Source organism: Neofelis nebulosa, chromosome 7, assembly GCF_028018385.1.
Source record: "Neofelis nebulosa isolate mNeoNeb1 chromosome 7, mNeoNeb1.pri, whole genome shotgun sequence".
Taxonomy (NCBI): domain Eukaryota; kingdom Metazoa; phylum Chordata; class Mammalia; order Carnivora; family Felidae; genus Neofelis; species Neofelis nebulosa.
The window spans coordinates 19,866,647-19,891,558 of record NC_080788.1 but is presented as its reverse complement, the minus strand read 5'-3'; the positions used below and the strand labels follow the sequence as shown (position 1 = coordinate 19,891,558).

General features: G+C 44.6%; 1 protein-coding gene across 1 annotated transcript in view; it reads left to right on the top strand.

Annotated features, from left to right (window-relative positions):
* The first annotated feature begins 9,610 nt into the window (after positions 1-9,610).
* The window catches only part of CHSY1 (chondroitin sulfate synthase 1), a 70,553-nt gene continuing 55,251 nt past the window's right edge, over positions 9,611-24,912 (top strand). The window contains exon 1 of the mRNA XM_058736778.1: positions 9,611-10,061. Within this exon, the coding sequence (XP_058592761.1) occupies positions 9,742-10,061 (320 nt within the window). The 5' untranslated portion in view covers positions 9,611-9,741. The remainder of the gene's footprint in view (positions 10,062-24,912) is intronic.

The window sequence follows — 24,912 nt, the reverse complement described above, 5'->3', positions numbered from 1 at the left end:
CTTACCAAAATACCAGCAGCATTTTTCACAGAACTAGAACGAACAATCCTAAAATTTGTATGGAACCACAAAAAGCCTTGAGTAGCCAAAACAATCTTGAAAAAGAAAAACACAATTTCAGATTTCAAATTATATTAACAAAACAGTATGGTACTGTCATAAAAATAGACACATAGATAATAGACTAGAACAGAAAACCCAGAAATAAGCCCATGATTATATGGTCAGTTAATCTTTGACAAAGGGAATGAATATACAATGGGAAAAGGACAGTCCCTTCAGCAAATTGTGTTAGGAGAACTGGACAGGCACATGGAAAAGAATGAAGCTGTACCATTTTTTTTTTCACCAGACAGAAAATAAACTCAAAATAGATTAAAGACTTAAATATGAGACCTGAAACCATAAAAATCCTTGAAGAGAACATAGGAAGTAATCTCTCCGAATTGGCTGTAGCAACATTTTTCTAAATACAACTCTTGAGGCAAGGGAAACAAAAGCAAAAATAAACTATTGGGACTACATCAAAATAAAAAGCTTTTTTGCACAGTGAGGGAAACAATTAACAAAACTAAAAAAATGACAAAGCTAAAAAGCAAACTGCAGAATGGGAGAAGATATTTGCAAATGACATGTCCGATAAAAGGGTAGCATCCAAAATATATAAAGAACTGATACAAGTCAATACCCCAAAACCAAATAATCCAATTAAAAAATGGCCAGAAGTCATGAACAGACATTTCTCCAAAGAAGTCACACAGATGGCCAACAGACACATGAAAAGATGCTCAATATCACTCATCATCAGGGAAATGCACATCAAAGCTCAAAAGAGATCACCTCACACTTGTCAAAATGCCTAAAATAAAAAACACAAGAAACAACAAGTGTTGGTGAGAAATAGGCACCCTCTTGCACTGTTGGTGGGAATGCAAATTGGTATAGCCACTGTGGAAAACAGTATGGGGGGGGGTCCTCAAAAAATTAAAAATAGAACTAACCTACGATCTAGCAATCACACTATGAGTATTTATTTACCCAAAGACTTCAAAAACACTAACTCAAAGGAATATATGCACCCTTATGTTTATAGAAGCATTACCTACAGTAGCCAAATTATGGAAACAGCCCAAGTGTCCATTGATAGATGGATGGATAAAGATGGATGAATATAAAGAAGTTATATATATATATATATATATATATATATATATATACACACACACACATATACATATACATATATATGTATATATACGCACACACATATATGTATATATATACACACACATATATATGTGTGTACACATATTGTGTACACATTATATATATAATGGAATATTATATATATATATATATATACAAAATACTTTATATGTGTATAAAATGGATGTCCATGTTCAGCCAAGTGTCCATTTTCCATGACATGGATGGAACTAGAGAGTATTATGCTAGGCAAAACCAGTCAGTCAGAAAAGGACAAATACCATATGATTTCACTCATATGTGGAATTTAAGAAACAAAACAACCAGGGGCGCCTGGGTAGCTCAGTTGGTTAAGTGTCCGACTCTTGATTTCGGCTCAGGTCATGATCTCACAGGTTGTGGGTTCAAGCCCCACATTGGGCTCTGTTCCGGCAGCATGGAGCCTGCTTGAGATTCTCTCTCTCTCTCTCTCTCTCTCTGACCCACTCCTCCTCGCACTCTCTCTCTCTCTCTCAAAATAAATAAACATTAAAGAAATTTAAAAAAAAGAAACAAAACAACCGAGCATAGGGGAAGAGAGAGAGAGAGAGAGAGGAAAACCAAGAAACAGACTCAATTATAGAGAACAAATTGATGGTTACCAGAGGGGAGGTGGGTGGGGAGATGGGGGAACTGGATGGGATTAAAGAGAATACTTGTCATGATGAAAAAAATTAAAATAAAATGATTAAAAAAAAGACCACTTCTAGTTTGTGATATCAAAGTGTGTTATCTTTGAGTCTTCTTTTCCATTTGCCCAGCAGGAGGGCACATTTTCAGAGTGCCCCCTGAGTTTAGGTGTAGCTGGGGACCTGGGCCCTTCTTGGGGGACACAACAAAGGCAAACGCCATGTACAGATGACCATGTCACTGACAGTTCGTATGAGTGCAAATGTGTTAAAGGTGGCATCTTAAGGAGAATTGCAAAGAAAATATTTTTACTTCCAACAGCTGCTTCAAGGGCTGGCAGACACCCTCTCCGGTGTGAATTCTGTAGCTGTGATCTCCAGGACATGCAGGAAGCTAAAGATTCTCCCTGAGCATCTACTACCACACGCAATCCATTTACACTGGCTGGTAGTCTTCACTGATGGGGGATATGACCCATTTCCCACATGAGAGCAGAGATCCATGGCTCTCAAAACTATCTGGGTATCAGAATCTCACCAGCGCTTGTTAAAACTACAGACACTTACCACACTTCCTGAATTTCTCATTCAGCTTCAAGAAGCAAGGGGTAGATTCTAACTGGAGCTTTTTAAGCTCAACTCCTCTCATTTTACAGTTTTACAAACCGGTTAGCCACAAATCCAAGACCAGGTTATCTCCTTGGAAAATTCTGGTAAGGCAGTGATTAGAAACAGAGTCTCCTTCTCCTTCTCCTTCTCCTCCTCCTCCTCCTCCTCCTTCTTCTCCTTCTCCTCCTCCTCCTCCTTCTTCTCCTCCTTCTCCTCCTTCTCCACCTTCTCCTCCTCCTCCTCCTCCTCCTTCTGCTTCTTCTTCTTCTTGTTTTATTTGAGAGACAAAGCGAGAGAGAGAGAGAGAGAGAGAGAGAGAGAGAGAGAGCGCAAACAGGGGAGAGGGGCAGAGGGAGAGAGAAAATCCCAAAGAAGCTCCACATTCACCACACACAGAGCCTGATGCGGGGCTTGATCCCATGACTGTGAGATCACGACCTGAGCCAAAATCAAGAGTCTGATGCTCAACTGACTGTGCCACCCATGTGCCCCTAGAAACAGGTTATTATAAACCGTAAAATTAAAAAAAATCTAACCATTATTCTGAGTCCAAGATTACAGAGGTCAATTTAACAGGAATAGTTATATACCACAAGAGGGCGCCATCGTCACAATGTTCTGCACTGCCCTTGATCGCTTTGGTGTATTTAATACTGTTAGCCTAAGAAAATTTTAAAAGATTGATATTTTTTATACGTTTAACGTTACAAAAAAATAAAAGACATGGCATGAGGTCCTGAGATTATTGTGGGGCCAAAAATAAAGTACAAGGAGGAACCAGGATAAAACAAGTAGAGAAATAAATTCTTAAAGTAGCATAGGGATTTTGATGGTTTGAGAGGACTCTTAATGGCATCTCCACGCTGGTAGAACACTTACAATGATGTATTAGGGAAATTAGAAAGTAAAAGCTTGATTATATCTCTGAAATTTTCATTTTAGCTGCTTGCTGAGGGGTGAGAGCCAAAACTTGAAAGAAAATATTTGGGGGATTCTTGCTTAGAATCTGAGGCATTCTGGGCTGGGGTATTGGCTAATTAGTTGGTGGCAGCACCCACGTGGCCAACTGGTTTCATTTCTCTGGGTCCCAGTTTCCACTTGCATCAAACAGGAGCAGTTGCACCAAATAAATGGTCCGGGAGAATTCGTGGTCTTAGTGATCAATACTCTGTTACTATCATCTTTGGGCTTCAATTTGTGGGAAATTGGTATCATTTTTTAGAGGGTTAGATACATAATACAATCATGTAACAAAAAATCAGACAAATATTTAAGTCTCTACTGGGAAATCTCACTCACATTTTCCCTTAACTGCCAAGCCCCACACCTGGGGCTTTTCTTCTCTTATTTCTTGTGCATCCTTCTAGTGTTTTGTTATAAAAACACTAGCAAGATTCTTATTCTCTCTGCTCTTTGCTCTGTACCACATCATGCTCTTTCCATCTCAGTAGGAGGTGAATGCTTCCTTGCTCTGTTTTCCATCTGCAGACTATTTCCTTCTCTGATGGATGCACCATTGTTTATTTCTCTATTCCTCATGAAATGGACACTCGGGTCTAATCATTTAGTGTCATGAACATGTGGCAGAGAATAACCATGTACAAGTGTCATTTTGTACTGGTATTGCTGGGGAACAAATTCTCAGAAGTGGCATTGCTGGGTTAAAAGTCAATGCACTTGTATTTTGCAATTTTGACCAAATTGCCTTCTCAGTGGGTTGCATGATTTTGCCCCCAGACTGTTGGAGAGCCTCTTTCTCCAGACTCTCCAACAGAGTGCATCATCATACTATTTTTATTTTGAACTCCTGTAGAGGCCTTAATATCACTTCTGGATAATCATCCTTATAACGCATCAGATGGGTAATGATGTATTTATGACCCTAGCATGGGTGTGATAACACAACAAGGCATGTGAAAGATTAATGACATGGGGTCGTTTGAGCAGGTTTTATGTCATTGATGTTTTCTTAAAATTTTTTAATGTTTATTTATTCTTTGAGACAGACACAGAGAGAGAACACGAGCAGAGGTGGTGCAGAGAGAGACAGAATTTGAAGCAGGCTCTGAGCTATCAGCACGGAGCTCAACGCGGGGCTCAAACTCTCTAACTGCGAGATCATGACCTGAGCCAAAGTCAGATGCCTAACCCAGGTGCCCTGTTGTTGATGTTTTCTTATTCTTGCTTTGCACTCTATGTGTTTGTGGATATGAATTTCTGTTGCCTCAATTTGTAGCTTAAAACTTCTTCTGCAACTTGCATATTTTTTTCCTCCAAGCAATTTTATGCTTCATTAGGCTGTGAGTAAAACAGACAGAGTCTGAGCTGCATATATGTCTGGAGCGTTTCCACGAGATGACCAGGTCTGACCACCATATGGACCCCCGAAGGTGGCCATGCTGCCGACTAGTGCTTGTGTTCTGATGGGGGGGGGCACTCCTCCCCCCCCTCCTGTGGAATGGAAGCTTTGTCTTTGTGCAAACTTTCCAGCTGTGGAAACTCTGGCACTGCTCTAAAGATTAATGGCATTTCTTGGCAAAGGATGGGAAAAGCAAACTTCTCTGCTCTACAAGGATTAAGTCTTAGCCTAGAAGCAAACTGTCCCCGGCCTCCGCAGTGAGGTTATCTTGCAGAGAACATTCAGGCTGTTTCTCAATAGCGCCTGTGCTGGCGTCAGCCAATGTTTCCTAGTTAGTAAGATTACATCCCATCCGCCCAGCATGCAGAGTGGTGCTGAGTTTCTTCTGTCAAACACACACACTTGTGTGAGAAGCACACCCATAATGACTCAGTATCTGACAGAAAGAATGGACAGAGCTGATAAGCAGAGACCAAAGAAGCATGAAGATCATTCTAGCACAACCAGTGTCAGATCCACTCATGTCTGGAAGCCAGAACATAAGCCACAGTAGCTTGTCCTTTCCTGCATCTGCCTGGAAATGCTGCAAATAGAAGGAAATATTGAGCAAAAGTAATTAGCTAATGAGGACCTTAAATGCCAGTTTAATAGCATCATTAATAATAAAGCAAAGTTTTATTGGGTTAAAAGAGGTTAAGTGGCAATCTTAGTAAAATGGTCATTATAGATTTTCTTCTTTGCAGGCAATGAACAGAACCTTCTGAAAAGACCAATTATTATAACTGCCTCCTCTGAATTTGCTGTTTCTCAAAAGAGGTGTTTCTAAAGGTTTTAAAAAATGATTACCACTTTTTGCAGGGCCCCTTGTCTGAGGCTGGAGTCTAGGAGCTGTGTCTTTAAAGAAGCCCTTACAGGGAACTCTGTCGGTTGCTCAAGGCTTGCTGCCAACAAACAATTGAGGTATTTACCAAGGGTTTCCAAGAAATTGCTGCAAATTATATGAAATGTTATACCTGTTACAGGCATTCAATGTATTAGCAACAGAAAAAATAAATGTAACGTGGGTGGGAAGAGGATTGCAATTTGTGAGAAAATGTTCAGTAATGTAGGTAGAGATGAATTTTAGGTACATGACATAGATAATCACACTGCATGAAGACAGAAATGAAGTTAGATAGCATGGCATTTTTGAACACATTTCTAAATATCAGTCTAGAATCACGGAGAAGGGACTTTAACATGACGTGTGGAAAGACCCATTTGGGGATGAGGAAACTGAGCCCCTGAGGTGGGTGTGCAGCTTGTTCCTGGTGGGACTTCGTCGTGTAGAGGGATGACCAGAACCCGAATTCTGCACCCGAGCCAGCTGGGGGCCCCCATCTTAGGTGGTGTGTGTGCCATTAGGAACTTTCATTCTTAAATAACTCTCTAGTTTGGGGCTTCCCTTGCAAGTTTTTCTGAGTGTGGCTAACTCCACTCTTTTTTTTTTTTTTTAAGTTTATTTATTTTGAGAGAAGGAGAGACACACACACACACACACACACACACACACACACACACAGCATGAGTTGGGGAGGGGGAGAGAGAGAAGGAGAGAGAGAATCCCAAGCAGGCTCTGCACTGTCAGTGCAGAGCCCAGTGTGGGGCTCCAACTCATGCACCGCGAGATCACGACCTGAGCCGAAATCAAGAGTTGGATGTTCAACCCACAGAGCCGCCCAGGTGTCCCAAACACCACTCCTTGTTTAAGATGGGAAAAATAGTCAACGAGTCCCTCAACCTAAGAGGGAGGGCTCCTAGTGCAGCGAAATCAAGAAATAGTTCTTTCATCCGTTTACTAAGGTGCAATGCAATGCCTACGAAATCTGATCAACCTGACTTCTCCTCACCTTTAAAAATAAATCAGGGGGAGGGAGACATAGGGAGTGAGGAGCTGCCTGGCCTGGAGCAGGTTTTGAGGAGGGTGCTGTGTGTGCACTGGTAGGCTGGGGTCTCAGATGCACGCCATCCTCCCAAGATCCTTGCTGGTAATGGCTGTGCAGGAGCTGGTGGGGCTGGTGTCCAGACAGGCAGGCCTCCACAGTGGAGTTACCGGTTTAGCCCTTTGGGCTGTCGCTGAAATCCTGGCATTTGCCTTCAGCTATGAAATCCCCTCCTGATTCAGGCCTCTGCAGGGGCCCTTGATGGGACATCATTAGATCCTTCCCAGGGAGAACTATCTCAGCTTGAAGGTGGAGCTGCTGCTTCCAGCTGTGTTGAAGCTTCCCCTCCCTATCCCCAGGCTGCACTTGGGAAGCGGCCCTTTCACCAGTGTAGAGGCTCCGGGAGCCCCTGGCTGACTTCTACAGGTCCCTGGCTCTCCTCCCTTCCCACCATCCTGTGGGCAGGCATCACCCTGCTTTTCCTGGGAGGACTTCACCTATGTCACATTCTCTTTGTACTGGGCGTTCTAAATGGTCAGGCTCAGGCTTTATGGAGAATAGGGAATCCTCTCTACATCATGAAAGACACACTTCATGAGTCTGCAGATGAGGCAGGTGAGGCTATGGATCTAGGAAGCAAGAAATTGAGGAGGACAAAATGTTTACCAGCCACAAAATGTTAAGTCCCAACACATGTTTATATGCTCTTCATTGGATTTCAGTCTAGAAGAGGAAATATACAGGGTTTTAGGCAGGTTAGAAAATACTGAACTCATTAAGTATGTCACCAGATTGAACATCTGTGTCTTGCCAGATTCGTGCTTTATGGAAATCATTGTGAATTATGGGGCTGTTGCTGAATTTGGGGCATCTGGTGACTACTTGGCATTTGTGGCTTATGGTCTTACTGGAAACCCCTTTGGATGGTTTTCAAGCCTGTAATTCATGGTTATATGTTCTGTATTTTGCCCAAGACCACTGCTGGAATCCTGTGTTCACTGTATAATGAGCATTTTATTTTTAGATGTGGATCACCTCTTCGGGAGGGAGTCTGTGGGGAAGGTGGGTAATGAACTATTTTTGACATAAATCACAAGTGCCAAAGAAAGTGGTAATATCTGAAGAATAACAACAGTGACCACCATTCAATTGCAGAGACTGTGTCTGTATCTCCCACAACTTGCCACTTCAAATTGTGTAATATTTCAAATATTTGGTCATATTAACAATGAAGAAAGATCCAAAGGATTACCCCAAGCATGCTTACTTTCTGTCCCTAATTCATTTGATGACATGAAGGGGACCTGTCAGGCCCAGGGAAACACTTTGCTCTCCAGGAGTTTCATTAGAAAACCCCAATATATTGGCGACTAAGTAACAAGACTAATATTTACTCTATGCAAACATTAGTTGTATGGACACTTTCTTGGCTTTTGTAGCCTTACTAAGTTTCTTTTTAAAAAGAGGAAATGTATAAAATTTAAAATCCATCCTAGAGAGGCTGTTATTCAAAACCAGTCTCTAGAAATACACGGCACTTTTATGGATGAACTATGTAGAAATATTGACAAAGATTCAGGTAGATTGGGGGTACTAGTCGACTATCTGCCCAAAAAGAATGTAAATAAAAGTAGTGTTTACCATCCAGAGTATTAACATCACCTACCATTTCTTCAAATCCATTAAAGACTAGCAGTGTTAGGACCTTGGGCATTAAATACGGGTTTTTTTGTTTTTTTGTTTTTTGTTTTTTTTAAGCTTAGAAACTAGGGGCAGGGAACAAGGTAAGTGAATTCACGGTTCACCCTCTAAGCTTGCACGTCTCAAACGGCTCCTGCACTGTTTATTCTATATGTGCTCGTTCCTGCCCACATAACGGCGGGAACAAAGGTGCAGTGTGAATCGGGAAGACGCGGGGAAGGTAGACGGTCAGGTCCGCCTGGCTGGAGGGCAGGGCGTGGGCAGTGGGGTTTATGTGAGGACAGTCTCAACAGATGGAACGAGCGGTTCGTGCAGAGTTTGGGGACCAAGAAGCCCCTTCTTTAAAAATCCCTCCTCAGCTTCACGCCAGCAGTGCATCTAGCAGGATGGGGCCGCCTGGAGGACACGGTCCCGGGGAGAGGACGCCCCGGGGCCAGGGCTGGGCGCCGCCGCCAAGAGTCCGAGCACGGACCGGCGGGGGCGTGGTCGCCGGGCGGATAACGGGCTGCAGGGCGCCGCGGCCCGGGTCCCCGCCGGCGCCGAGCCGGCCCCACGCCCCCTCCGCCCCGGCAGCCCAGCCGCAGACCGCGCGGGCGGGGCGGGCGCCTAGCGCGCGCCGGGAGGGTTTTTTTTTTTTTTTTTTTTTTTTTTGTTAAACTTTGGCCACGTGAACCGCCCCCCATTCACTTTTGCGCCAATCCGGCGGCGCGGACGGATCCCGAGAGGGGCCAGGCTCCACCGCCGCCGGGGCCGCTTCATAACGCGCCGTGCGTGACGTGAGGGGCTCCTGTTGCAATGGCGAGCTAAGCCGGAGGATGTGCAGCTGCAGCGGCGGCGCCGGCCACGAAGAGGACAGGGGCGGGTGCCACGCGAGCCTAGCCGAGCCAGCCGAGAGACGCGGGCAGGGCGGGACTGGGGTGCGGACTCAGCTGCCACAGCCGTCGCCGTCGCGCTGGCCCCGCGCCCCCGTGCGCCAGCGGGAGGAGCCGCCGCAGCCTCGCGCTCTAGCCGCTGCCGGCGCGCGCCGGGCATGGTCCCCTCTTAAAGGCGCAGGCCGCGGAGGTGGGGGTGGGCGTGCGGAACAAAGCAGCGGCGTCGGGCCTGCGGGCGGCTCGGGGGCCGCGATGGGCGCGGCGGGCCCGCGGCGGCCGCGGCGCTGCCCGGGCCGGGCCTCGCGGCGCTAGGGCGGGCTGGCCTCCGCGGGCGGGGGCGGCGGGCTGAGGGCGCGCGGAGCCGGCGGCGGCGGCGGCGGCCCGGCGGGCGGAGCGGCGCGGGCATGGCCGCGCGCGGCCGGCGCGCCTGGCTCAGCGTGCTGCTCGGGCTCGTGTTGGGCTTCGTGCTGGCCTCACGGCTCGTCCTGCCCCGCGCCTCTGAGCTGAAGCGAGCGGGTCCTCGGCGCCGCGCCAGCCTCGAGGGCTGCCGGCCAGGGCAGGCGGCGGCTTCCCAGGCCGGCGGGGCGCGCGGCGATGCGCGCGGGGCGCAGCACTGGCCGCAAGGCCCGGCCTTGGATGGCGGTCCGCGCGACAGGAACTTTCTCTTCGTGGGAGTCATGACTGCCCAGAAATACCTGCAGACCCGCGCCGTGGCCGCCTACAGGTGAGTCCCTGCTCCCCGGGAGCCGCCTCCTGTATCCAGCATCCCGGCGGGCGGCCCTGCCGGTATTCCGTTGGCTTGAGCATTTACCTGCTTCCCAGACCCGAAGCTCCCCGGCAATGTCGGGCGTTGGAAGCAGAGGTCAGTGGTGGGGCGGTGAACGCAACGCACAAGAGCACGGGCTTTGGGGTCAGGCGGACCAGGGTGGCCCCCGTGGGTGTGGTCCTCAGCCCGAATTTGTGCAAGGCACTTTAGCTTTCCACGTCCAAGTCCTTTGCTAAATGGGTGTGATTGACCATCGCTCTCTCATAAGGTTGTTTGCACCATACCTGTGATAGTAGTGACAGTAACGGTTATCGTTTGATTCTCTGAAATACGCAGCTTTGCTTTTGCAGAGCTAGAGCCGAGGTCAGTTAATCTGGTTAGAACCCTTCCATAGCATACTTACAGATTTCCCTGGTGGAGGCTCTCCTGTAAATGAAAAGGGCTGCCCACTTCACTCTTGACCACACCAGTCTGTTGAGTTAATGGAAAGAGAACCTTGGGAAAAGTAGTTCTTAGTCCGTGGTAGATTCGGGGTTAACTAGCTCAGTTTAGGGATGTGTGTGTGTGTGTGTGTGTGTTATCCAGTATCTGGGTCCTCATTGGCCATATGAGTCATAAAAGTGGCTGGAATCATGTTCAGGATTAACAAAGGGATTAACCAAAGTAATCTTTAGAAGGGCGATGATTTTGGAATGACAGACTTGTAGTGGAGTGAATTTGAGGTAGAAGAGGAATGTGGACTCAGTAAAGGGATTTAATGGGGCAGCATATGTGTGAAGTACAGAAATGCTTACTGTGTGGGTAAGATTTGGGATTCATCCAGCCACAGAACAAACCAATGCAGGGAGGTCCCCTGAGAATGAACTTTTAGAGGAGTCAGTGCTGAGCAAGGCCAAGCTGGTTACTGTTGGTTTTTAATTTGTAGCCAATACCTTTGAAACTTTGGCTTTTAAATCTAGTGCTGGTCTAAATGTTCAAGCATTAGATGTGAGGGGAAAACATATATGGATACTTGTTCCTCTAAGGGAGGAAGTACAGGATTGGGAAAGAAGATAAAACAGCAGTTGAGAATGTCAGTGCTTTCAGCGCATTGATCCCGCGTTCCTATGTGTTTCCATTAGGATCTTGTTTAAATCCAGAGCCCAGCTTCTGCCAGGAAGGGTCCTGAGTGTCTGAAAAGCTTAGAGGATAGCCACTTAGGACAAATTTAAACTATGGTAGTGATTTAGGAACCCACAGATAAAAATTTTCTCCCGATCTCCCATGAATTACCTGGAATTTTATGCAAATTGTGCTTTTGGACAAGAGAAGTGTCCACATCTGAAATTGAGGATGAGCTGTATAAATTGTTTACAGAATGGTTTTGAAAGTAAGTCCACATGACTGCCATTGGGTGAAGTCACACCTTTGGAGATGATTACCAAAGTAGTTCAAATGCTAGATTGCCCACCAAACAAATACATTTTTCACGGATTCAGAATCAATATATACAAACCAGTAGGGGTCCTGGTACGCCAGAAAATGTAGTGCAAACTTGACCTACCCTTCTTACACTTGGAGAGTCCTTTCCCTAAGCCCATGCTTGACCCTCTTACTTTTGGTCTCCTTTGGCAAATCTCCTACCTCATCTTTTTTGGATGTAGGACTTGTATCTCACTGTTTATTAACTTTCAGACAGTTGAGATAAAGTAGAAATCCAGTTTGCCCTCTGGCGCCAGTTCTTCCTTTTTCGTGACCACTCTGCCTTTCTGGTCAGGGAAACCTTTCCGGGGAAACAGTGTACCTGCTCAGGCATTCTGTCAGCTTTCCTGCAGCTCTTTTCTGTCTTGGATCCTAAGAAGTCCCATTACTTGAAGCTTTGGGGTGGACTTAACTTTCCGGTTCCGGTCCTCTGCTTCTCAACCTGTCAACCCTCTGTTTAGACTGGCTGCAGGAGATGGCACAAGACGATTTTAATCTTAAAGAACTTTTGGGGAAGGCCTGAATTGGGGCCGAGGTTACAGTGTGTAACTTATGATTATGGCTTTTGCTGTGCTTTGCAGCCCAGGCTGAAACTCCATACTCGGCTCTTAAAATGGAAATTTCACACACGGTTTGGCATGAAAGTCGGCCTGAATCTTAACAGCACTAGGTAGAACTCTAGTTTGGCAGTGGGTGTGCTCAGTTTTACATCTCCCCTAAAAGGCACACTTATTTATCTTAAGAAATACTCTAATGATTTTAGTTTTTTTTTTTTTTTTTTTTTTTTAATGAAATTATTGTTTGGCTTATGGCTTGAAGGAGATGCCAACATTTTTAGTAAGATGGCTGTATGGTGTACTTTTATCCTAGGATATTGAAAATGTCAGAATTTAGGTGTAGGGACTAGTAACTGTCTGAGATCCAGAAAGGAGCTTAAAAAGCCTTTTGGAAAGTCAGTGAGATCTGCCTTTCTGCACTAACGTTAGTGGACTTTAATAATGGAACAGCGCCATCGTTATAGACTTTTATTTTCCCATCCTGCTAAATGGTTGAAGTGGGGAGAGGGGCCACCAAGGGATGTTAGCAGTGCAGTGACAGCTGATGGCAGGCAAGAAACAGATTTTAAAAATGAGGCAGAACAAAACTCAAAGTGTAGTTGATCAGAGACTGAACAGGGCTAACTTCTTCCTTAGGCCCTGAGCTGACACCATAGCTGTTAAGTCAAGGAGTAAAAATATGGTTCGTAAAAATATTCAGTTACAGGGGTGCCTGGGTGGCTCAGTCAGTTAAGTGTCCGACTTCAGCTCAGGTTATGATCTTGTGATGATTTATGAATTCAAGCTCCACATCAGGCTCTGTGCTGCTCGTTCTCTCTCTCAAAAAGAAACATTGTTATTATTTTTTTTAATATTTAGTTCTAGGGGCGCCTGGGCAGCTCAGTTGGCTAAGCGTCTGACTCATGATTTTGGCCCAGGTCCTGATCCCACAGTTCTTGGGATTGAGCCCTGGGTTGGGCTCTGCACTGGGTGGTGTGGAGCCTGCTTGGGATTCTCTCTCTCTGTCTCTCCCTGCCCCTCCCATGCTTGCTTTCTCTCTCTCTCAAAATAAACATTGAAAAAAATTATTCAGTTGCACTTAAGATTCATTCCTTTGTTTAACAAATACATGCATGGCTCCTCTGGGTTCAGACTCTAAGTATTAAGGACACAGTAGTGAAGATGTTTGTTCTCATGGTGCTTTGCTTCTGTTCTAATGGAAGGGAAGACACTGAAAAGAGGGTTAATGATGGGTACTATGGAGAAAACAAAACAAGGTAAGGAAAGGGTGGGATGGCATCTGGAGAATTTGGTATTTTGGGTGCAGTCTTAACCATGGTTGTGTGAATATCACTGATGAGCAAGGGAGGAGAGGGAAGAGCTGGTAAGTTATAAGGCAGGAATCAACTTGGAATCAAAGAAGGCCGATAAAAGAAAGCAGATGAGGCCTGATAGTGTCTGGTCTCTTATTCTCAGTGAATTAGAAAGCCTTTGGAGGGTTTAGACAGGAAGGGGAGGTGATTGCATTATGTCCTAAATTGTGAGTTCTGCCCGTTGTGTGGAGCATGGACTGGAGATAAGCAAGGAGATGTTAGGAGGTGGTCACGGTGGATGTGTGGGTGGCAGGGACTGGTGTAGCAGTGGAGGAGGAAGTGGCTGGTTCTGGGATATGTGCTGGGGCCAAGGTAAAGTGGTGCTGATGGAATGCTAGTGAGGGGTGAGGCAGAGAGGAATCACAGTGCCTCCTGGGGTCTTGCTTGAGACACAGTGTGAGTGGTTGTATCATTTATTGAGATGGGGAAAATGAGTCAACAGGTCTGGTTTTGCATAAGAAGTTTGAAGAAGGCTTTTAGACACACAGGCAGAAGTATCCTTAGCTTCATAAATGTAATGAATTTACAAAGAAATTAAGAAAAGGGACACCTGAGTGTCTCAGTCGGTTAAGTGTCCAGCGTCAGTTCAGGCCATGATCTCACAGTCGGTGAGTTCAAGTCCTGCATCGGGCTGTTTGCTGACAGTGTGGAGCCTGCTTGGGATTCTCTGTCTCTGCCCCTCTCCCATTCGCTCGCCCGCTCTCTCCCTCTCTCTCCCGCTCTCTCTCCAAATGAACTTAGAATTAAAAAAAATTTTTTTTAAAGTAAAAAACAAGAAATTAAGAAAAGATTTATATCTGAGGTGGTTACAGTGCTAGAGCTCTGAAGCTGTCTTAAACTAAAATTGCCTAAGGGTTCTGCATAGCTGGGGTTTTACAAATATATAAAGAAATTCATTTTGACTCATATTCTAGAGTATTTGTTTTCTCTGCAATTTCACTTCAGAATGGTACCTTGATTCCTCCGAGTGATTTGTTAGGTCATGTAGTGACTGATCATCAGAACCCTGGGTTCTTTGGGTCTTTTGTTAGTAGCTACAGTTCCTATTATTTCCATATTTTATTCTTTGTTCTTAGTCATGATGTTTGATACACAGAAGTTCATGTAGTTCTGTCTTTACCTTTCTGATTTTAGGGTCCCCCCCCACCACCACCAAGCTCAAGCTCAGAAGTTTATTGCCCTGGAGAGATTGTTAAAAGCAACATTTTTTTGCTGATTCTAGAAGGGGTAGAAATAATCTCAATCTCATTTTTTCCCCCAAATAGTACATTGTCTCAGTACCATCTGTTGAATAATCTCCCATTTCCCTACCAATATGAAATGCCATCGTCATCATACTCAGAATTCCTGGGTATGTTTTTGGACTTCTTATTCTGTTCACTGATCTTTCTCTCTGTTCTTGTGCCAGTACCACCCATTGAAATGATTGGAAGTTGAATAATTTTTTAATATCCGGTAGACAAGTTCTTCTTTGTTCCTCTTCTGTTTCAAGCATTTCTTGGCTAACTTACCTGTTCTTGCTGGGAGAGTTTTGATACCTTTTGGGTTTTCTTTTTAATTAATGGTTTGATAAAAAAAGAAAAAAAAAAAAACATACATACTTTGCTTTTTAGTCCTTTCTTATGCCCAGAACGCTAAGCTAATCCAACACCTTTCATTTGTCTTGATTCTTACCTCCCCTGGGCTGAAGATGGGGAACTGTTTTGTTCTTTCTTTACTTTCTCAGAGGAAAGAGGTGGATGGTTTCCCTTCTTTGCCCTGGGAGTGATAAAGGGCACCATTAAAGATTAGCATCAGTCTGTAGGGAACTGTGGGAAGAAAGTTTGAGAAACACTAGCTGGAGATATAGGAATCTTGTTGCAAGATGTTGTTATACCAGTTAATGGCCTCTTCCTAATGCTTTCAGCGAAGGCACACTGTTCTTTTACCAACCTTAATGAGCAAACCTCAGGGTTCCTTTCCTTATTCTTGAACCCAGTAAACCGTGCTTATCTCGAGACAGTTCAGAGCAATACTTTCTTTCTCAGATAGAATTCAGTTTGGCAAAAATTTACCGACTGCCTTCTATAATCCGAATAATCAACCTGTAAATGAACTTACGGAGCACAACCCATTTCACATTGTGAATTGCCTGTACAAGATGACCGCTGGAATACGTGATCCTGATAAAGAGTTTAGTTTTCTATGCCGTGCTTTCAGAGCTTGATGCCCTCAAATAGTCAGAATGTTCCAAGTAGGGATAGCTGTGGCTGTCGACAGAAGATGATACGAGGTTGTATTTTCACTTCCCCTGTCCATTCATTAAGGTGGTCTTTATTGGAAACGAATTAATAATTCTATCCTTGCAGGGTTTGTCATCCAGGGAAGGAAAGAAATGGAAATACTTCATGATAAGGGCTCACTGGGTGCCTGGGCTCACTGGGGTGGGAACACAGGAGAAAGAGGCCTGTGCTGATTTATGAAGGCAATCAGGAAAGGCCTCACCCACACTCTCCTGCCCCCTTTCCCTCACTTGGTCTTGAAGGATGAATAGGAGTTTTTGAGGCAGAGACAACAGATTCCCAGAAATGTGGAATAGCAGGAAGTAGTGAAGGAACGAGATTGTTCATTTTGAGGCTGGGACCTGAAATCTAGCATTTCCTCTAGAATTTTTCAAAGGGATTTAAAGATGTGCTTGAAGATGTATGTAAGGAGTGGAAATTTCAAGTGTCTTTGGTGTCCTGCGTGAGGAACTGTGGACCATAATTGATTTCCCAAGTTTATCTATACTGTGATGTCTCTCTAGCCACAAAAAATCAAGTGGCTCAAATATGTTGACTGAAATGAAGAGAGATTCACAATATACTTAAATTTAAGAGTAGTTCATAAAATTGTATGCCCAGTATGGGTTCCATTTTTGCTTAAAATCAAAATAATCTTGTTTGTGTAGCGTAGAAAAGAAAGTGTGAAAGCATCTATACACAGTGATGCTGAGGAGTTTTCATACTCTTCTTGGCCCTCTTCTGTACTTTTGTGTTTTACTATAGTGAGCAATTATTTTGTAATAAATCTACAGAACTACAGTTAAAAAAAAAAAAAGAGGAAGGGGGGATGAGGGGGAGGAGGGGGAGGAGGGGGAGGAGGGAAGAGCCCTTGGAAGGAAATGAGTGCAGTTTCCAGCGAGTTAGGTTGTAGGTACCTGTAACTTGGGCACAGCAGGCTCCCTGGGGCTGGGGTCAGAGGTCATTCTTTTTTGCAAGTAACAGTTAATCCTGCACTGAAAAGTATTTATTTGGTTACTGTATTTTCCTCAGTTACTCTAACTTCCCAGTCCCCCCCTCTTCCATATGTGGATGTCAGTATCAGTGTTTCCATCTGCCAGTGTCTTTTTGTGGATGTGGGTGGAATTGGGAGGAATAAAAAACTTAGTTACGATTTATAAATCCTGAAACTGTCCATCTACTTACCTTAATTCAGTGTCCTTTCTGAAGCATTTATAGCGATGGTATTTGTTCTGTAACCGAGGACCTTGGTTTGTGGATGATTAAAAATATAAGGTGTCCACTGCTCTGATTTGATGCAGTCCTAGGCTTGCAAACCCAAAGCCTGAAGATGAATGAAAATGTAGTTATTAATGCCATTAAAACGATTGCTTTGTAAGTAGAACCCAGGTGTGAAGGCGGCTTTTATGTTGGGGTTTTCTGTGTTTCCAACCTGCTGTGGGGAAAATGATTGGGCAGGATTTACAGTAGCGAAGGGACCCACACGGAAGGAGGGTTTCGGAAGCTACCATTTGAGTAGAGTCTTCTGACCTTCAGTTAAATCCAGCTTAGACTCTGAAGAGGTGTCCTCAACAGGCAGGTTTCTGCCAGGCAGACACAGTGGAAGTGGCTTAAGTGGTTGTAAGTGTGCTCCCCGTGTCTGTGATGACTCTGTTTTCTCAGCCTTATCAGTGGAGTATGGTCTGCAAAGGAAATGTGGGTGCTAACCTGGAAATAACTGTGCGGGATGAAAAAGCCAGAAGCTGGCCAGCAGAGCCTTTAGAGTCAGACCCCATTTGCATTCTGGCTTTGACTTTCATTAGCCTTGTGACCTTGGGCAAATTACTTACCTGGCCCTGAGCCTCCATCCCCTCATCTGGAATATGTGGGTGGCAATACCTCAACACACCCCATTGAACTATCACAGACTGAGTTACTTTGTTTTGCTTAAAGTGTATTTATTTTGAGAGAGAGCGCGAGCATGTGTATGCAAGTGGGGGGGGGGGCAGAGAGAGCCCAAGCAGGCTCTGCGCTAACAGTGTGGACTTGAACCCATGAACCATGAGATCATGACCCAAGCTGAAGCCGACTTGGACACCTAACCAACTGAGCCACCCAGGTGCCCCCATAGGCTGAGTTTCAAATGCCCTTAGCATGGTACACCGCACTAGGTAACTGCTTGGTTGCTGGGTGGCCGTGGGCTGCTGTTCAGTGGTTCGATACCAGGAAGTGCCTTGATAACAGGAACACTGACTTGTAAGGGGGTGGGCCAGAATAGGTTCGGGGTGGTTTTATTGTTTGCATTAAGCAACACTTTTTGCTGTTGTTGTTTGGGTTTTTTTGCTTAGAATTAAATTTGAAAACGAATTTTGTTCATGCGATTAAGAATTAGTTGCATATTTATACTTTTAAGTGCACAACAGCAAAATACAAACTATGTAAGGTAGCTTTCCAACATTTGAAGCTTTGGAAATGTATCATTAGGTTAGAATTTGCCTTCTGTTATTAACACTCCAAATTTTGATTCTTAGGTTCCAAAGAGGGCGTTTTTTGTGGTCTGTACTGATGAGTATTCCCATTGTTTGCTGTGAGCCTGGGCTCAAAGGGCAGGTTGCTGTTAGCTCTTAATACCTTGGAGCTGCCTCCTGGGCTAGTGGCCAGGCCATTGTGGAGGTGGGAAGCTGTAATCCACCTGCCAACAGCTTTATTGAACGGAAAAAAAAAAATTCTCCTTAATGCTTGCTTTCACCTTTAGTGTGCTTTTTTTTTTTTTTTTAATTTTTTTTCAACGTTTTTTATTTATTTTTGGGACAGAGAGAGACAGAGCATGAACGGGGGAGGGGCAGAGAGAGAGAGGGAGACACAGAATCGGAAACAGGCTCCAGGCTCCGAGCCATCAGCCCAGAGCCTGACGCGGGGCTCGAACTCACGGACCGCGAGATCGTGACCTGGCTGAAGTCGGACGCTTAACCGACTGCGCCACCCAGGCGCCCCACCTTTAGTGTGCTTTTTAAGGATTAATGGTAAAGAGTATAATTTGATTTCTTTTAAAAAATATTTTCCCACCATTTGTGATTTCTTTTCTATTTCCCCATGTAATTCTAAAAAGAATTGAGATTGCTCACGTCATAAGGTGTTGCAATAAGACGGTTAAAGACTTTACAAGAGGAAGCCGTGTATCCGGAAGGCAGACAGAGGAAGGGAAACCTACGGCTAAGGGTGCTGGCTGCAGGGCTGGTCCCTCATCCTAGGACAGGGCAGAGGTAATGGACTGAGTAATGCTTGCAGCCTCCTGCCAGAGGGCACTCCTTCAGGGCCAGGAGAGGCCTTGAGCCTTCACTTGGTAGCCTTGGAAGACCTCTGAGTTTTCACTAGGCCTGGTCAAGTTCAAGTGCATGGCTGCTCTGCCTGCTCAAGTGCATGCTGTCCTCCACATACTTTTTGGGAGGGTGAGCTGAGACTACTTGCTGCTTCATCAAGCTTGCGCTTCCTGTGACAATGCTCACCACGTTTGCCCTTCTCTCTCTACCGTCACCCCGCGGAGAAGTTTCTGTCAGTTCTCCCTGTCTGGAATAGTTACTTCACTTAACCCTGAGCAGTGGGACACAGTCCTGTGACTTCTTTTGGTTGCCTGCTGGAAGGCGTGCTGCCGATTTGGGCCACTGTTAGCGGACGTAGAGACCACGTGATGGCAGTTGGTCTCATTACGCGGGCTCCCTTGTTCTAGTTGGCATCTTTTCAGAGGACTCCCCTTGGTTGAGTGTTTCCTGTGGGCACAGCGCTGAGCAGGCAGCCCCTCCCAGGCAGGGTTTTGCCTTCCCTGGTATAGGTACCACTTTCCTGCCTTGCTCCCACGACCCTACTTTTATTTTTCTTCAGCCTCGTTTTCTCGCTTCTGTTATTGTACTGTATGCCTTTTGGTTAGGTTAGCTGAAATCTTTTCTGTAATGCAAGAATAGAAATACATACATTCAATTCCTATTATCTATCAGTTCTACGAGGGGAAAAACTATATTCTCCCTTCCTTCCGTGACTCCAGGTTCTGAGATGATTTGATCGTGAGTCCTTTCAAATGTATCACTGTAACTGTCTGACAATGTATCTATCTATTTATTTATTTATTTATTTTTATTTTTTAAATTTACATCCAAATTAGTTAGCATATAGTGCAACGATTTCAGGAGTAGGTTCCTTAATGCCCCTTACCCATTTAGCCCATCCCCCCTCCCCACAACCCCTCCAGTAACCTTCTGTTTGTTCTCCATATTTAAGAGTCTCTTATGTTTTTAAATGTATTTAATCGTGATTTTGGGGAAATCACAGAAGAGCTCCTCTTTTTATAAGAATTACTATAGCTATTCACATTCAGAAAATGTGCAGGAAAAGTACTCAGTCTTACTGAGTTTTTGTCCACTGGATAGAATAGAAAAATGTTTATTATAAAAGTAGAATTTTCTGTTGTCCTATCTTTTCATTTCTTTGGATACTTTTTAGCTTAAAGCTTTTCTCCAGATTAAAAATTTTTTTTCCCAGTTCTAAATACACCTTTCTGTTGCAGAAAATTTAGAAATGTAGAAAACGTGAAGAAAATTAAATGCCTTCTGATCCTCCAACCACAAATAACCATAGTAAGCACTTTGGGGCAAAGTTGTAAAATATTTTATATTTGTATATGTACTTTTGTTCCCTTAATAATCCACATCACAAGTATATACTCTTGCCTGCTTTTTGCCCATGGATTACGAATGTGTACTTAAGACAGGAGTCCTGCTATAGATGCAGTTTTATACAGAAATGTATTTTATGTAGTTTTTCTTAAAATGGTAACTGAATGGGAAGGGGGACTATATGAAGTCTTAAGTCAGCAAAGGCATCCCTTAGCGAAGCCAGTTATCGTCTAGCTGCATTACTTAACTGTGATTTAACTTGGTGGAGGGATAGCGTTTAGAAGCCCTGAGGAAGGGCTCATAGCTTTCTTGGCTCTCTCAGATTTCAGCTGTCTTATCTGTGCCTTTAGCTAGAGTTGGTTATCGGTCCACTGAAACTTGAGCTAGCTGGCGAGGGCCTCTGCAAACGTTCTGTGGTTTCAATCAAGTGAGAGCTCTTTGCTCCCGGTAACAAACGTGTCAGTGGCAAGGTTGACGTTTGCTTATGAAAATTAAGGAACTGGACCTGGTTCTCTCACGGAAGGAGGGCCAGCCTGCTGCTTGAGCAGTGTGCTTCCTTCACTTCTTAGCCATTATTACAGCCCCCCCCCCCCCCCCACCGTTCCCCCAGGATGGTGAATCATGATCTCTGTTCCAGAAGCCTTTAACTGGATGGAGCTCTTGAAGCCAAAGGCACCCTAAGTGAAAACGGTCATCATTTCTTAAGATTGGAGGATTTACAGAAATTCGTTCTGAGAGATTTCCCGCAAACTGCCAGTCATTTAGAACAGAAAAGGGCAGCTTGAGGTTTTTCCCTGGGTTACCTAAAAAGGAAAAGATAATAATTGGGTGGAGTTGCCATAAAACTGCAGAGAGGCTTTAAAGGATGGTTTGAGGTTAGATTGTCTGTTTTTAAAATTAATTGGCTTCTCTTCTTAGACAAATTACACCATTTCAAGTCACAGTGCGGGCATTAATCGCCTGGGTGCCGGTTGTACCGTCGGCACTTTCTCTGCCTGCTCTGTCCGAGGGGGCGCGGGCGCTGCGGGCCCGGACCGGGAGGGGTTTCCATCCTCAGTCTCCTACAAAGGATTCCAGCATTCAGAAGTGAAAACACTTTTAAAAGTTGAAGTCTCCTTAGACTTATACCCTGATGTTGTCTGAGATTGACAGCAAAACGGAATTCTAATAGCTGGCTTGATTGTCAGGTTTTCAGCCAGCAACGTGAGAAGCAGCATTTTCCACAGCGCCTCCGCGCTGGCGTGTGATCCTGTGACGGGCTGTCCCGGGTCCAGCCCACGCTCCCTTGTGTCCTTCATTTTCTCTTTCACCGTCTTATTTGCAGACTGCCGTCTTCCCCAGTAAGTCACCCTTCTGTTACGCTTACTGCGTGCCAGGCCGACGTCTGAGCACTTGAGATAGAAGGGTCCATCTGACCCTCACAACAGCCCTATTAAGGTAGGTGCCATTATCATCCCAGCCCCCAGCTTGCAGATAAGGAAAGGGAGGCACAGAGTGGCTCACCCAAAGTGGGGCCAGGACGGTCACCCCACAAGCCTGATTGCAGAGCCTGTCCTCCTAACTGTGACACAGCGTGTTGTGTCTTGAGTAGGTTATTCTTTTGAAGGCGGACGTTGTCTTACTCATCCCATGTCTCAATATCATGGTGCTTTAATACCTTAACGGCTTCTGAGCTCACCCAACCCCAGCACTTTAGTACTTACTGGTTTGAACTTGATCTGTTTTATTAATCACATTTTAGTTCAGAAGCAGTTGGGTAGAAGCTGAAGTTAGGTTGATTTTATTCACTGTCCATGTGTAATCAGTTATGAGATAATGCAGACTCTTTAGCTTTAAACTACATTTCAGAGGGACCATGGATGGTAGTATATTTGAACTCCAGCAGGCCTGTGAATTTTACCTCTTAATTGTTTTCTGGTTGGGTCTGATTAAGTCCGGTTCTTCAATGTAGGAATGGCAGGAAATGGTTGAGTGTTATGGAAAGTGATTAGAAACTCACTTGGAGGTGTCTCAGAGACAGAAATGGTTTCCGCTCTTTTCTGCGTGGAGGTGTGCTCACACTTGCACACACACACACACAGCACTTTAAGTCACTTTTTTTAATGCACGTGAGCAGGATTTATTGACTTGTTATGTGCCAACCACTGAAATTATTTACTTTTTCAAATAATTGATATGACTCCCAAACAAAAATCATTTCTCTTAGAGGAAGGAATCAGAGGCTCCTTGACCTGGATGGCGGTCCTCTTAGTACATCTTCATTGTCACCCATCTCCTGGGGCTGGGAAGTCATCTCCCCTCTAGATTACCACGTCAGAAGGGTGTCTTTCAGTTATTATACATTCTGTGTAGACTGTGGTTCATTCTCATGCTTAGAATTTTTTTTTTTTTTAATTTTTCAACGTTTTTTATTTATTTTTGGGACAGAGAGAGACAGAGCATGAGCGGGGGAGGGGCAGAGAGAGAGGGAGACACAGAATCGGAAACAGGCTCCAGGCTCCGAGCCATCAGCCCAGAGCCCGACGCGGGGCTCGAACTCACAGACCGCAAGATCGTGACCTGGCTGAAGTCGGACGCTTAACCGACTGCGCCACCCAGGCGCCCCTAGAATTTTTTTTTTAATGTTTGTTTATTTTTGGGGGGAGGGAGCGAGGGAGAATGAACGGGGGAAGGGCAGACAGGGAGACACAGAATCCGAAGCAGGCTCCAGGCTCTGAGCTGTCAGCATAGAGCCCGATGCAGGGCTCGAACCTGCAAACCATGAGATCATGACCTGAGCCAAAGCTGGACACCCAGCTGACTGAGCCACCCAGGTGCCCCCAGTTCATTCTCATTTTTAAATAGACTTATCTCTTTATGGAAAGGGTTGGTTTCTCCTTAAATTAGTTGCTCCATTCCTGCCATGTTTACTTTTCATCCATTCTTTTGGGAGCTTATCCTTTGTGAAAATGGGAGTACAGCATCTGTAGTCCCATCAGGTACCATATATGCTGAGTTTTGTAAATGGCATAAGACTCCATAGGTCCATTTTAAATCCACAGGCATTAAGGGAAAAACATTACTACGACTGTCTTACATCATTCTAAGATGCACATTTCCCCCCACATTTTAACATCTCTGAAACAGGATGCGTTTTACAGTTGCTGGCATCATGTGATTATGATTGGCACTGTTTTTTCCTTGTTATTGGCACAAAAAACAATGGTTTGTCTTACAGTCGACTTCCTAGCTTTGATGAAAAACGATATGTATTTAATCCTTGGATTTTTTTTGAGAAGCATGTTTGACAAGTTCATCGAATTCCTCTTCTGTTTGAATGAGAGAAATTTGAAGTCATTTTGTATTCCTTATATTTGGGTTAGGAGAAGAATTAAAAGCCAGTAATTGCTTTTTTAAGTAATTCATTGTAGATCATTTATAAAATTACAAAAATAATACTGTACTTTAGAAGTTTAGTTTTGCAGATGAAAACGTTCTGGAGATGCATGGTGGTGATGTTGAAGAACAATATGAATATGTTCAATGCCACTGAATAGTAGTACTTAAAAAATGGTTAAAGTGGTAAATTTCAAGTTACATATATTTTAGCACAGTTAACCCTCCCCCCCCAATAATATCCTGCTTATAAAAACTTTCCTTCATTTGAAGATACACAGAATAAAAAGAGAAAGCTCTTTATCCCCTTCATAGTCCCTCCCCACTCCCCTACTTCTGTACCTCTCCTCTGGGGGTTGGTATATGTCTTTTACAAAAATTTCTCTCCCTAAGACCTTTCATGTAAGATGTGTGGTTTTCATTAACCCTTCAAGTTCACTTTTCACTATAATACATATGATTGTAATGGATAAGCAAAATAAAAAAAAATATATTGGAGAGAATATCACCTGGGAACAGACCTTTTTTGATCTGCTTCATTTATGTTCTGTTCATTGACTGCTTCATTTATGTTCTGCGATGTTTTTCCTAGAAGTAGTCTGTATAAATGCATATTTGTAGCTGGACTGCTTCAGCTCTTACTACTTAAAATGAGGAAGGCATAAGGAAAGTTGGAACACGATGGCCTTAAATCAGTTGTGCAGGAGCAGGATTCTTTGTTTCCTTTTCGTTCATTTCTAATCTCTCCTCTGACAATGGGACGTGCAGTTACCCTTGGCACCCCCCCGTCCAGGCTGCTGTGGCAGTTCCCGCCCAGTGGCCCCAACCCTCTCCTCCACCCCTGAAGACCGTGGAATACTCAGCGTTCACCCGTTTCTGTGCCATCCCTTTCCTCTGCCGCATCCTGGGTCTGTATCTCATCCTTCACATTCACCCTGTGAATGTGCAGAGGAAGCATTCTCTGCACTGTGTGTCTAGTTTGTGATCTTTCTGTGTGTTTGCTCTTGAAGGCTGTGTGCCTTTCAGAGCACTTGTTTTAATTCATAATAGTATGTACATTTGCGTGTGACTCCTTTGATAAACGTCTGTCTCTCCTGATGACTGCTCTATAAGTTGGCATCTGTGTTTTGTTCGCCCTGCATCCCCTGGCTTAGCAC